A 13387-nucleotide genomic window follows, 5' to 3' on the forward strand; every position below is an offset into this window, starting at 1 on the left:
GTATTCGGGTGTATAATCAAAACCTACAATTGTAACTGTTGTCAGAGTGCAGGGTTTTAATAGGGGTTTTGGTTTTCTACAGGTACACTGGAAAATGAAGTTCTAAACTAAACCAAGCTTTGTCTGTCTGATGGAGTTGTTCCTTCTTTTCTGTGTGTGTGAGAGGGGGTTTAGTGCCCTCGGGATGGAGTCATAGGCGTGTAACCTCTGCTGGAGTGCTTTATTCAGCAAAATACAAGCAGGCTCCACAGAGCAGGGTGATCAAGCACACAGCGCTCTGTAGTAATGGGACAAGAAGTACAGTTTTGGATAGAACATTGTACTCTTATGCTCCAAGAGAAGGTTAATAATAAAGTACAAGATCATTTATAATTTTGTAAAACTACAAATTTATTTGTGCTATACAATATAGGTATAAGTACACTTTTTTATATGTACTATGCAATATGTATTTAGTATTTGTACTTGTAAAGGTAAAAATGATAGATAATTTCTAAGACATCAGTACAAATGCTACAGCCTCAGAGGGGGGTTAAAACATTGTGAGGACTTTGTCAGGATGGACCCTGTAGTAATACTTTAACCAGCATGATTTAGGGCAGGGCATTTAACAGGGAAAAATTTATTACAAAAGAACAGCTTACAAGCATGGTCATTATAAAATAAAATAAAATACCTTGGTGATTTGCAGCCTTGCAGCTCCTTTGGGGGATGTAATGAGGTTGTATAAAGGTGGTTTGATGAAACCCTTGGGAAATTCTGGTTCAGGGGAACATTCAGTGAAATTAAAAATGGGAAACTACAATAAAATTAGAGTTGGATATGTGTGAGAGGTGATTCAGCTGGCTGCTGTGTCACCATCAAAGATATTTATTGTTAGATGTTAGACAACTTTCTCAGTTGTCCTTCATTCTGCAGTGCTGGACATTTAACTTGTTTTTCTTATGTTGTTTTTATTTTGGACATGATTTACAACAGAGCAGCCTTTTCATTAGTTTGTTACCATGTGCTTAAACGTTTTTTGGATCCAATCCTGGAAGCTGTTCTGTGGCAGTTTTGTCTGATGTCAAGTCTGCTTATTCGTCTTGTGAGGGAATGTTAATTAAACAGTACATGGTGTAAGCTGTGGTTAAAACATCCTGAATTGGAAAGCATTACATGGAAGGAATATCAAGTTCTTAGGCTGTATTTAGTAGGTCTGTACACTTCTTACTTCCAGTTTTGTGCTAATCTGATTTTCTTTACTATCAGCATCTGTCAGATGAACATTCTTTAGTCAAAGTCACATGGAAACACATCTTGCTTATTACATAAATTACTGTTCTCTGCCTCCCTTGCTCAACTGATGGGCACAAAATTTATATATCAGCTTGAATTGTCTGAAAATAAAGGTACGTTTTGCTAATCTGAGCTGGTCAAAATTGCAAGTCTGTTGCAATGGCTGTTTCCTAAGCCATGGTCACAGGTGACACAGCAATGACTAACCCCCAGCTAAACATTGATACCTCTCAAGGGCAGGATGCTATAAATCATTAATGGCTGGCAGTAACTGCACCTCTTTGTAGTGGTGCTCTCCTTGGGTAAGCCTAAGCTACAGGAGGAGCAAAAGCACTTTCTGATTTGATTAGGTGGTGGTGCTGTCTCATTTAGTAATGAGTCTAAAATTACAGCTGCATTCTGTTGATGGTTTTGTTGTCTGCAAGTTGGAGTTCTGGTGAAGTTTTGCCATTCTCTGGGGACTTTTCCCCTGAGATATCCTCATTGTGTGATGATTTCCCAGAGCCACAGTCCATTTTAATGGTTGACCAATGGCTCCTCCCCATCACTTTGGATGAGGTGAGAACCTCATCCAAAGTGATGAAACTGTTGGAAAAAACATCTGAAAATTTTTACTGAACCAACATGTCCTACCGTGTTGGAATCAACTGACTTGAGGAATGTGCTGTTCTTCTGGACTACACTCACATGGATACTATTTGTTTATGGTTTTGTGTTTATTCATAGACTAAAAGTTGGTTTCTATTTTTATTCTGATAAGGCTTCTCTACTTGATTCAGGTAATGATGAGAACTTGCTCACAAGATCTCCAGAACTTCTGCAGTAATTTCAAGTTTGGGGTTGGTTTTGGTTTTTTTTTTTTTACTTCTGCAAAGCTGTGCTCTAACCAGCTGTTTGTCTTTCATTTCTGCTGGTTGTTCATTGAACTGAAATACTGCACATTTGTCCTTACTTTGTCCTGTTTGTTTTGGACCATCTCCCCAGTTTGTCAAAAATGAGTTAAGGACTTAGGTATTGTCCTCCAACTTGTTTTTGTCTCTCCTCAGCTTGGTATTAACCTCTTCTTTTTTTTTTCAAAAGCTGAGGCTTAAGGTTATTTCTGTTGAATTATCTGACAGGGATTTTTTTTTTTTTCTCTTAGAGTATTCTCTGTTCAACATATATATCATCTCATAGGAGACTTTATAGTTTTTCCTGAGCCTTGATTCCTTGACACATATTTAAAGCTTTTCTTTCTTTTCAATAGCTAAAAGAAATTAATTTTATCTCTTATGTAACTGAAGACACAAATCTGTGCTGATCTTGAAACAACTTTGTAATGAGCTGCTTCTCTGTCTGGGAACATGCTGGTCATTTTTAATTCCAGGGACTTCTGATTACCTTGAAGAACTTCCCAGATTCTTTGGAGAGGTGTTTATTAGTGAGTGTGAGCTCCCTGTTTAGTGTAATATGCTCCTCCAGATATTCTTGCAGGGACTTTAAAACACTTCAGTTACTGAAAAAAACATTATAAAAACCACTGTGGGGGCCCTGGGAAAGCACCACCTTGGTCAGCAGTGCTGACCACAGAGCAGGAGCTGCAGAGAGCAGAGAGATGGTTCAAAGCACTGGCTCATCTTCTGGACAATTCCAGGACTTTCTTGACGTTAAGCAGAACTCCAGTAATTTTATGTTCAACATGGTATCTTCTGAGAGAAGAGGGATTGTAGCAAAGCTTCTGTTTTCCTTTGAGCCAGCTGAAACCATAATTTGAATTTAAAGGAAAGCTCCATTACCTTTGTGAATACTGAGATTTTGCCTCTCTGTCTCTACCACAGAGATTGAATTTCTCTCTGGCTGAGTTTCCTTCAGTTCCAGTATGGAGATGAGTCGGGAGAAGCTGTGTGCCAGCAAGGCTGATGGGAGCTCAGACTCTGCCTACCACTGCTTGGCGTGTCATGATGATGAGGAATGGGGCAGCATGAGCCGGGGGCGAGCCAAGTCACGGAGTTTGTCAGCTTCACCAGCCCTTGGAAGCACCAAAGAATTCAGGTAAGGCACCTGCTTCTTCCCATTGTTGTTAAAATTAAAAAGTTAACTAGATTTTATTATTTTTTTAATATGACCATGAGGGATTTTTAAAATGTGTCTCAGAAGGTTCAAAATGAAGGTGGGGAGTTGAAGTTGGGATGTTGACTAAGAGCAGATTCAGAATCAAGGTTTCATGGCTTGTCAAAACAGTTGTCTGCAGAGCTCACAGTCTCCAAAAAATAATTAGTCAACAGTAGAGACAATTCTTCAGACTTTTACAAAATCTCAAGCTAGAGCTTTAGTGCTGTGTGTTAAAAACCTGTCTGTTAGGTTACATGTGAGACAGCAAAAAGTAAATTTGTGTTTGCAGACATTTTCAGAGCAGTGAGAAACACCCATTCTTTTTTTGGAGCCAAGTTTCTGATCTCATTGCAAGGCTCCTGTCATGTGAACAGGGTGGGTAGAACTTCTGATTTGGTGATCTTTGAACCCACTGTAAATATTGAACGTCAGGCAGAGGCAGCGCTGTGTCTTGATCTTGTGGGGAGCACAGCAGGACTTCACTTTCCTTGTGCTGTGATTGTCCCTAAAGCATGGGCAGAGCCACAAGGGTGCTGCTCAGCAGATGGAATTCCTGTTCAGAGCTCCTGCTTTGCTGGTAGGAATGTTCTTGGGAGGCAAGAGCACACGGGTGAGGCTGAAGAGCACAGGGGGCAGCTTTGTGGTGAAGGGAGGCAAACTAAAAGCCTTGAAAGGTTAGGAAAATAACTGCTCTGTGTTTGTAGTTCAGTGTATTTGATACTTCTGGGAAGTGTTTTCTGAGGGCTGTGTTCTGTTGTAGCTCTGGTGATGTGTGTATGGTCAATATGTAAGACTTGATATTTAAATTGTGCTGTAAAACTGGTGGTTTTCCCTTCTCAAACCTGTTGGTAAATCTGCACAGAAGATGAAGTGGTCTAAATTTTTGTGTATTATTTCCTAGCTAAACAGCTTCTTTTTCAAACAGAAGTGCTCTGTCCGTTGTGGGTTTGAATCAGGCTAATTGCTTCTGAGATTTTCTGTCATTGGGATGCTCTGTAGTCATTCACTGGCTGTCTTCAGTGCTAAATTGTCTCAAGGCATTTTGCAGGTTGTCAGGAAGTGCAGCTCTCGGCCTTCCTCTGTGGTGTTCAGCTCAAAGTAGCTGCCCAGCTGCTGGGAACTGATAAGTAGATTTCCCTAAAACATGTATAATTTCCAGGGCATTGCTGCTTGTTCTTAGCAAAGGCAGCCTGACTGTGAATAACTTGAAATTCTTTTTATTCAGGCGTTTATTGAACACTAATAAAACCAAGTGAAATCTCAGGTAAAATTTGCACCGGTTATTAATTAGGGCTTGCACAGGAAACTTTTGGAATGTCATGAAGGTCAGGTGCCTCACGTGGAAACAGAATTTGAAATTTGGCCAGTTACTGGGAGTGGCATCAAATAATGACCTGTGTTGGGAGAAGGAAAAAATTACAGTTATCTGGGAGAAGCTGGAGTGGTGCAAGTGGGAGGTGATTCTGCCAGGGTGTTATTTAACCTTCCTAATTCCAAGGGTAATTGTTCACAAGTAGATAGAGACTTATCAACCCTTTGCCCACATTGACACATACATTAATCTCTTGTTATGTTAGCCCTTGCTCATTTTTCTGTTTTAGTATAAATAAGGTAAACTTTATAAAACACTAAGGTTCTTACCTGACTTGGTCAGTCATGGCTGGACTTAGAGACGGAAAAGAAATTGCCCTGGTTTTGTTACTGGAATTCATATCTTAGACTGGCATATTTAATTAGGCAAGGAACAAATAAGATGTGGCTGTTGTTCCTTAATTATATTTTTAACGTGTGATCTGGTTTTGATTTTTATTAGATATCTGGGGGGTTTTTTAGCTTTATGTCTGAGTCATCAGGCTGGTGTGAGCTACTTTGTAACACACAGTAGTAGGCGCTGCAGTGATGATTGTTACAAGCAAGATGTTTTTGAGTTAAGCCCAGGAAAGAAATGTTTCTCCTTTCTTTATAGTGGAAGAATTCTAATAGTGGTTATATGATGCTTCAACAGTTCCATGAATTGAGCAAATTTTGCTCCCAGTTGCAGCTTTGCTGGAGGAGTTTGGGAGGGAAGTGAGGCAGAAGAGTTCTGACTCTCTCCAGATAATCTCATCCTACAGCAAGGAATAACCCTGTGTCCTGGTGGGATTCAATTTTGAGAATAAATGATACCTTAGACCCCTGTTTATTTGAAGACAAAGATTTTATTAGAGAAATAAATGGGAGGAAATAGCAATTTTTTTTTCAGCCTGTTTAAAATTGCAGCCTGATACTGCAGATACAAATCTCCATGTGCCTTAGAGTTGAAGAATTTGATTAAATTTATTAAGGGTGCCTAAATGACCATGACAAACATCACTGTGAATTGACCACGCCAAAAATATATGAAGGTGTTGGAGACCTCCTTGTAAATGCTTGTCAAGTCACACTGAAACCCAATGTCTGTGTTAATACATTATATTAATAATAACATTGCTGCCCTCAGTAGGGGAAGAGCACTCCCTGAACTGTTTTAGCTATATTTATACCATATTCAGTCATCATAAAAAATGTGCTTTTGGGTAAGAAGTAGCTTCGAGAAACACAGAATAAAAGTGTTCTTGTGCCTGCAGCAGTGAAACCGGTGTCACTTAGAAACTGATGCAGCCGTTGGAAATGTGAGAGCTAATCTGTAAAATTACCCTGCCGGGGAAGCACTCATGTAGGTTTTAGAAATGCACTTTGCCCTGTATTGCTTTTGTGCAGCTGGTTCAAAGAAGGGTTTGGTGTTTGAGCAGCCAGACAGACCCAGTTTGTCACCACATCTCTCTTACTCGCTGATTATTTGCTCTACCTTCAGGAGAACACGCTCCTTGCATGGACCATGCCCAGTGACCACGTTTGGACCAAAGGCCTGCATGCTGCAGAATCCTAAAACGATTATGTGAGTACTCATCCCATCAGTGGCACTGTGCTCCTTCTGTGGCAAATAAAACTACTTTGCTTTTCCTCTGATTCCATTTTTTTCACCTTCTAATCAGCATTGTTTTTATTTTACCTGGTATTCAAAGGTTTTCATGTTGCTTGATTGCCATCCTGGGGTCAGCTTTGCCAAGCTGGCATGGTCTGCAGTCCATAGTTTGGTGTCTAGAATGGCAACTCTCATATTTCCAACTCAATAAAAATTATTCTAAGCACTGCAAGGGGAGGAAGAGGAACTGTTCTGTGTGCTGTGAAATCTGAAGGAAGTCTTCTTCCTCCCTTGGTGATGATGTTTGAATTTGTACTTTCAATTTTTGTTTGGTCTCTGGTGCTTTTAGTTATAGCCAGTTTGTTTTTAGACTGTTGATAAATGTGGAAATAAGGGCTGGTTTCTGTGTAGTGGGCAAACAAACATTTTAATTTTGTAGGTTGGGTGGCATGAAGTGTTGCTTTCTACACCAGGTGTTGTCTACTTTATAAAAGGGGTCTTGACTTGGCCAGGTGAGGAATTTCAGGGTTTAACCAAGGTAGTGGTCCCTGGTTTTGCGGGGCCCTGGCACAGAGAAGCTGTGTTGCCCCACTTGGAAGTGTCCAACACCTGGTTGGATGTGGCTTGGAGCCACCTGAGATTGTGGAAGGTGGGACTGGATGGGCTTTAAGGCCCTTCCAACCCAAACCAATCTGTGATTTTTTTTTCCCCCTTTAAAAAAGTTTTATTTAATTGCTCTTCCAGTTAACTATAAGACATTGCAGTCAATATTTATTTGCCTAAATAAACTTTCCTGGTAATTTTCCTGGGCAAGTGTAACAACAAATCCTTCCCTTTGGCAACTCAGAGCTTCCTCATTCTCATTACATCTGGTGCTGTAAAGAGTCCTGGGGAGCTGCAGTGCAGTGGAAAGCCAGCCCAGACTGTATTTGCACACCTGACCTGGGGCATTGCTTCTCACAGGGGCTGGCCCGGGCCAGGTATATAAGGACAGGGAATGGATTGTGCCAGGAAAAAACTTGGGCAGGCAGGGCTGGGAGCAGAGCTGCCCCCAGGCTGCTGAAGGCAAGGACTGTTTGAAAAGCAAATTGTAAATTACTTTACTACACACAAGGTTTTGTGGTTTTTAAAAACAAGCAAAACCTTGCTGGTGGTTTTTTCCCCTCTGCTGTGGGTAATTTTGTTAAACTCTTCTCACTGGAGGGATTATTTTTAACAGAAAATTAGTTTTTTTCGTGCAGGCATAAATCAGGGAAAGTTGTGTGTCTCTTTCAATACAACCAGCAGCTCTAGAACTTGCAAACCTGCTTTTTGATGAGCAGATGAATTGAGTGAATACTCAGTGAAAAAAGCATCAGGGGCTTGTGCTCTTGTGAGAAGAGAAAATCGAATACCTGTTTATTTTTCTTGAAATGGGATTTTCTTTATGAAACCGTCCCTCAAAGATCTGGAATACAAGTTTTACACAAGATTTTTTGTAAAGCCTCACAACTTTTTATCGGAACTAATTGAAATCTTCAATAGAAGAAAAAAAAAAAATTTTTCAGGGAAAAATGTATTATTTTGAGGTTGCAGTTATTAATAACTGACGAAAGCCTCAGCCTTTTATTTTATTTGGACCTATTTGCCTGAGCCCTGGAAAGAAACATGAAGATCTTAAAACAAGTTATGAATAACCTTTCATTCAGTATAACTGCATGGAATTGGTGAGTAGAGCTGAAACAGTCAGACTGGTTTTTGTGTGAATGAAGTTGGTGCTAGTTCTGGGTTTATTCAGTGCTGCAATCCTTAGTTCTTGTCAGCAATATTGATATTAAAGCCCTGCATTATCCTTTAGTTTCTGCTGTGTTTGTATCTCAAATGTGAGCACTGAAATGAAATTAATTTTAACTTTACATTAAGCTGTTTGATGTAGAGTATTCGATAGGGAAAAAAAAAATCTTGCTATGACTTTTTCAGATCTTCTAATTGAATGTTTCTCCTTTGAGTCAGCTCTAAAACAAGAGGAAAGTAGCACTGTGGTGTCAGTCAGTTGAGGAACTTTATTTGAGAGCTTTTGTGATGTTTCTTTTCAGGTCCCTGTTGGCACAGGTCATTCACAGGGCAGCAGGGACCAGAAGTATTGATTCTGGGTTATCACCTGCACATAGTAAAGGACAGAAACCTCACTGCAATGTGAATTATTGCCTTGCCCTCAGAAACACCAATGCAATGTGAATTACTGCCTTTCCCTGCCTGGTATGTAGGGCTGTGTGGCCTCCATACTGGAGGATGTATTTTTTCCAGGTCAGAAAGGTGTCAGATCAAAATGTGGTGATGTTTGGGGTTTTTTTGGTCCCCCAGGCACATTCAGGATCCAGCAAGCCAGCGGTTGACATGGAACAAACCTCCCAAGAGTGTCCTTGTGATTAAAAAGATCCGTGATGCCAGTCTGCTGCAGCCCTTCAAAGAGCTCTGTGTATACCTCACTGAGGTGAGAAAATATGAATTACACCTCAGCTCTCTCCAGTTGCTGATTGTGTGCACAATTTGTGCAGAGTCTTTAAACCCACTGCCACAGGGTATACTAAAAAAGATGCAGAAGTTAAGATCAGTATGAAGCTTAAAACTATTAAAGTAAAAACTTCCATTCTGTTTGCAGTTCTAAATTATGGGAATGGGATATAAAAAGCTTAAGCCTTTAAGCTTTGAGCAAACAGTGCAATGTTGCTGTATCATGTAATCTGCATGCCAAGCTTTAGTTTATTAAATGGTCTGTGCATGCTGCAAAATTCTGTTTAGGATCAGACCACACATTAAAAACACCCAGCAGATGCAGAACACTAACGTAAATAATATTTATATGTCTTAAATTAATGGAAATTATGGAAGAGTCAAGCGTGTTGTTAGGAGGTCCCTCACAAGCTTCTTTTCTTTCTCTTCAGGAGAACAATATGATAGTGTATGTAGAAAAAAAAGTATTGGAAGACCCTGCTATAGCTAATGATGAGAATTTTGGACCAGTGAAGAAGAAATTTTGCACCTTCAGAGAAGGTATGGAAATGATATCTTGAAGGGACAGTTAGAGTGTAGTTTTTTTTGGCTTGGTGCTTTCTTAGTTGTTGGGTCAAATTTGTAAAACTTTTGTCTTTTGCAGAGTTGTTGTTGCAGCTTAGTTGTGCTTTTTTATATATTTGTGAGGGAGTGTTTGCATGCCGCAAACTGTAATTTTCCGTCCTATTTTTTGTTAGGAAATTGATTGTGGATACAATTTAATTCAAAACTTTTTGTTTCAATGTTGCTTTTAGACTATGATGATATCTCCAATCAGATAGACTTTATCATATGCCTGGGAGGAGATGGGACCTTACTTTATGCTTCTTCACTTTTCCAGGTTGGTTCTGATGGGAAATAGACCCTAAAACCTTATCCTTTGGAAGTATTTAAAAGTGCTTTTTTCCCCTCTTTGTTACCGAGTTCAGCATTTGTCTTTCGTTCTTCATTCCCTCTTTTTTACCTTGTGAAAAGAATGTCAAATGTGTTGGTTTTTTATTAAGCACCGTTGAAGTTTCATCAATAGTCACAATATTTAGAGGCAAATAGTTGAAGTATGGATTACGTTGACTGAGTAGCTTTAAAACTCTTTTCTTTATTGATAGGGTAGTGTACCTCCAGTTATGGCTTTTCATCTGGGATCCCTTGGATTTCTTACTCCATTTAATTTTGAGAATTTTCAGTCCCAAGTCACTCAGGTTATAGAAGGTAAATTTAAGGGGACAAGGTGTGGTGTTTGTTTGTTGATTTTTCTTAAGCAGCTCTTTTAGGGTGACCCTTAAGATTTGAAACTTGAGAAATGTATCTGAGATGAAGAGAAATCTTAAATTAACAGAAATGTATCTTAAATTACCACTGATGTATCTTAAATTAACAGAAGTTTTGCATTGCATTGACCCATACAGTGCTGCTCTATGTACTGCTCTGTAAAGGAAAAAGGCTAAGAAATAACTTTATGGAGTAAATAAGTGTAAGATAATGTAGAATTTATGTTAAATGGCAACTAAACATAGAAATGAAGTGCAGTGTTTAAATACTGAAACACAAAATAAAATAATTTTTTTTTAAAAAAATATAAAAATAAAATATTTGAGGAAATGAATTCTTTGTTTCTTCAATATGAGGTTATTTGAGTTGCATCCAAAGTAGATTCCTGAAAAGATTTATAAAACTCTCACTAGAATGTTATCTTTTAATTAATACACGTTTTAATGCTTTCATTTTCTTTAAGCTTAGCTTTTTTCTTATTGAAGTTCATATGAGCCCAACAGTGTTTTCCCATTTTAATCATGTCTATATAAAATTTAAATTTTCTTTTTACGTAATGAGAAAAGTGGGAAGGAGCTGGCTTGAAATTTGACTTTTATTTTTGCTCATTGGTACTAAAAATGAGTTTTGAGCTTCAGCCAAATGTAGCCAATTATGTTGTGAATGAAACTGGGAATATCAAAAACTCAGGAATAGATGGATGGCATTTCATAAAGTGTGTTAGTCATTGCTGGGGTTATTGCCTGTGCCAACATCTCATTTTTGTGTGTTTTCCCTGTGTTTCCCCTCCAGGCAATGCAGCTCTCGTTCTCCGGAGCAGGCTCAAGGTGAAGGTAGTGAAGGAGCACAGGGAGAAAACCACAGTGCAGAATGGGATAGAGGAAAATGGAGTTGTGTCTGTAAACCTGGAGAAAGAAGTGGGCAAGCAGATTATGCAGTATGAGGTCAGAGGACAAGACAAGCCAAAAGAGCCAATCTATTATTTGTAATTTGTACTTGTTTCATTAAATCTCTCCCCCAGCAGTGTGGGGCTGGCCCTTGCTGCTTCAATTCACAATGTGCTCTAAATGCTGAGCAACTGCTGCACACATTTCCTTTGTGCTGTCAGAAGTGCTAATATCATACTTTCCTATAGAAATAATTTCACAGATTTGTTTAGGCTGGAAGATATCTCCAAGCTTGAGTCCAGCCTTCCTTCTATTTTGAAAACAAAGTAGTAGTTCTAAAGTCACACACACCAAACATTTTTATACATGAAAAGCCCTGCATGTTGTTAGTGACCAGCTCCTAGGACTAATTCTTAACATCTCAAAACTTCAGCTGCACTCGCTAGGACAGAAGTGTAAAGAGTCTTAAATTTGGAGGTAGTAAATCAGCACGAACTTTTAGGAGACCTGGAAAACATGTTCTGTTTTTGACATTAATTTCATTGCCAAGGCAGCAGCAAGCAGGCTGGAGTAATGCTTGGTGTTACGGCAGGTCCTCAATGAAGTTGTGGTGGATCGTGGCCCTTCGTCCTACCTGTCCAACGTGGATGTGTTTCTGGATGGGCACCTGATAACCACAGTGCAAGGAGATGGTGAGTATTGCTGGAGCTGTCCCAGCTAAGGTCCAGGCCACTGGGTTTTCATGGAGGATTTTCTCATGGAAACAGAGTTCCAGTTCACTGCTGACAGCAAACACAAGTGTGCAAAGAATGGGTGTGTTCATTCCTACAGTGAAGCTTTAGGTGCTGAAAGATTTTGTTTATGGGCATGTGAGGGCAAGTAGATCTTTTTTGGGGTATTATATTTCAGGCTAAGTGTAAGAAATAGCTGAAAAGATTGACCTGGGATTTGCTGAAGGCAAACAATCTCAATTCATGAATGACAGGAGTTAATCTTTAAAGCTCTTATCCTTAAAGAAAAAAATGAAAGTCACTGTTACAAAAAATTGTGTAACCTGAGTTTGTGCAACTTCTGAAACCACGAGGCAGGATTGGGGTGGGTGTTTCTCACTTTGTGTGTGTTGGGCTTCAGTTGAGCTGCGAAATCCAAGTGGAGAGGTTCACTTGCCTAGCATGGGATTTATTGGTGTCCCCCAAAGCAGTCCGTGGTTCAGTGCTGATTGCCCTGCCTTGCCCTGTTTGCAGTCCCCGGGGGTGAGGGTGGGATGTGTTGGTGTTCCCCAGAGCAATCCCTGGTTCAGTGCTGATGGCTCTGCCCTGTTTGCTGTCCCCAGAGTGAGGGTGGGATGTGTTGGTGTGCCCCAGAGCAATCCCTGGATTTTAGAGCTGATGACCCTGCCCTGTTTGCTGTCCCCAGGGGTGATTGTGTCCACTCCGACTGGCAGCACCGCCTACGCCGCCGCAGCTGGAGCCTCCATGATCCACCCCAACGTCCCTGCCATCATGATCACCCCCATCTGCCCCCACTCCCTGTCCTTCAGACCCATTGTGGTTCCTGCTGGAGTGGAACTCAAGGTTGGCATCTGTGTTTTTATTTCTCCTTGAGAATTAAAAACTTCTGGAGTGGCCACAGGAGTGTGAGGAGGGTGGGAAGTGTTGAGTGGCTCCTGCTTGCTCTCACTTGGAGCAGGATCAAACCAAGTCTGGTTCAAGATTGTGGCTTTCTTTAGAAGAATTTACCCACTAGTGGAATACTTTACACTTTTCCTGCTGGATTGTAGCTCTGGAACATTCTACAAAATGGCAATTCCTACATTTGCATTCTGAAAAATGTTCCATAATCTTGGCTGAAGTGCCTGTAAATGATCAGTTCTGAAGGGAATCAAAAATTCTCCTTTCATGCAGTAAGAAATATTGCAGATCTTAAGTATAAACTGGTAGCATTATCTGCAATTCAGTATTTAGATTTGTTAATGTTGTCTTGCAGAAAAAAGACATTTAATAACTGAATATAAATTAGACTTGGTTGATGGGTAATTTGGACAAATACTCTTGTGCAAGGAAGAACCCCTTTCTCCTTTTGTCTCTGTTACTGGCCTGCTTAAATAGGAAGGGAGCTGATTTGGAAGGGCTCCTAGGGGTGTTAGAAGATTAGCATTGAGAAATGAGCATCTTCTGGACTTTCTGTTCTTGTTTTACAACATAAATTCAAGGTTTATTCATGGCACTGCTCTCAGCCCACACCTTCATGTTGGTGGCTGTTACTGGCCAGTGGCTAATTCTTTAATTAGGAATGTAATTTAATTAGGAGCCAAACTTCCTAAATTTGACAGCTTTGGATTCATTACGTATTAAAATCTACTTTCTGGATCAGCTTTTTAATTTTC

At 39.9% G+C, this 13387-nt stretch overlaps 1 protein-coding gene across 22 annotated transcripts in view; it reads left to right on the top strand.

The window, feature by feature from the left end:
- NADK (NAD kinase) overlaps nt 1-13387 on the top strand; it is a 28004-nt gene that overhangs the window by 1178 nt on the left and 13439 nt on the right. For 12 of the 22 annotated variants that reach the window (XR_015278638.1, XR_015278639.1, XR_015278637.1 and 9 more), the window contains 9 exons: nt 3096-3309; nt 6203-6286; nt 8657-8786; nt 9238-9346; nt 9601-9686; nt 9952-10054; nt 10907-11058; nt 11594-11693; nt 12418-12575. Coding sequence is in view for 19 of the 22 variants with exons in the window: in XM_086860082.1 (XP_086716208.1) it covers nt 3137-3309; nt 6203-6286; nt 8657-8786; nt 9238-9346; nt 9601-9686; nt 9952-10054; nt 10907-11058; nt 11594-11693; nt 12418-12575 (1095 nt within the window). In the remaining 3 variants the exon portion in view is untranslated. Of the gene's footprint in view, nt 1-82; nt 343-2057; nt 2118-3095; nt 3310-3785; nt 4044-6202; nt 6287-8388; nt 8552-8656; nt 8787-9237; nt 9347-9600; nt 9687-9951; nt 10055-10906; nt 11059-11593; nt 11694-12417; nt 12576-13387 lie in introns of those variants that run through there. The other 10 variants (XM_086860085.1, XM_086860086.1, XM_086860089.1 and 7 more) reach the window with 7 other exon arrangements.

This window comes from Cyanistes caeruleus, chromosome 22, assembly GCF_971803275.1.
Source record: "Cyanistes caeruleus chromosome 22, bCyaCae1.hap1.1, whole genome shotgun sequence".
In the NCBI taxonomy this organism is placed as follows: domain Eukaryota; kingdom Metazoa; phylum Chordata; class Aves; order Passeriformes; family Paridae; genus Cyanistes; species Cyanistes caeruleus.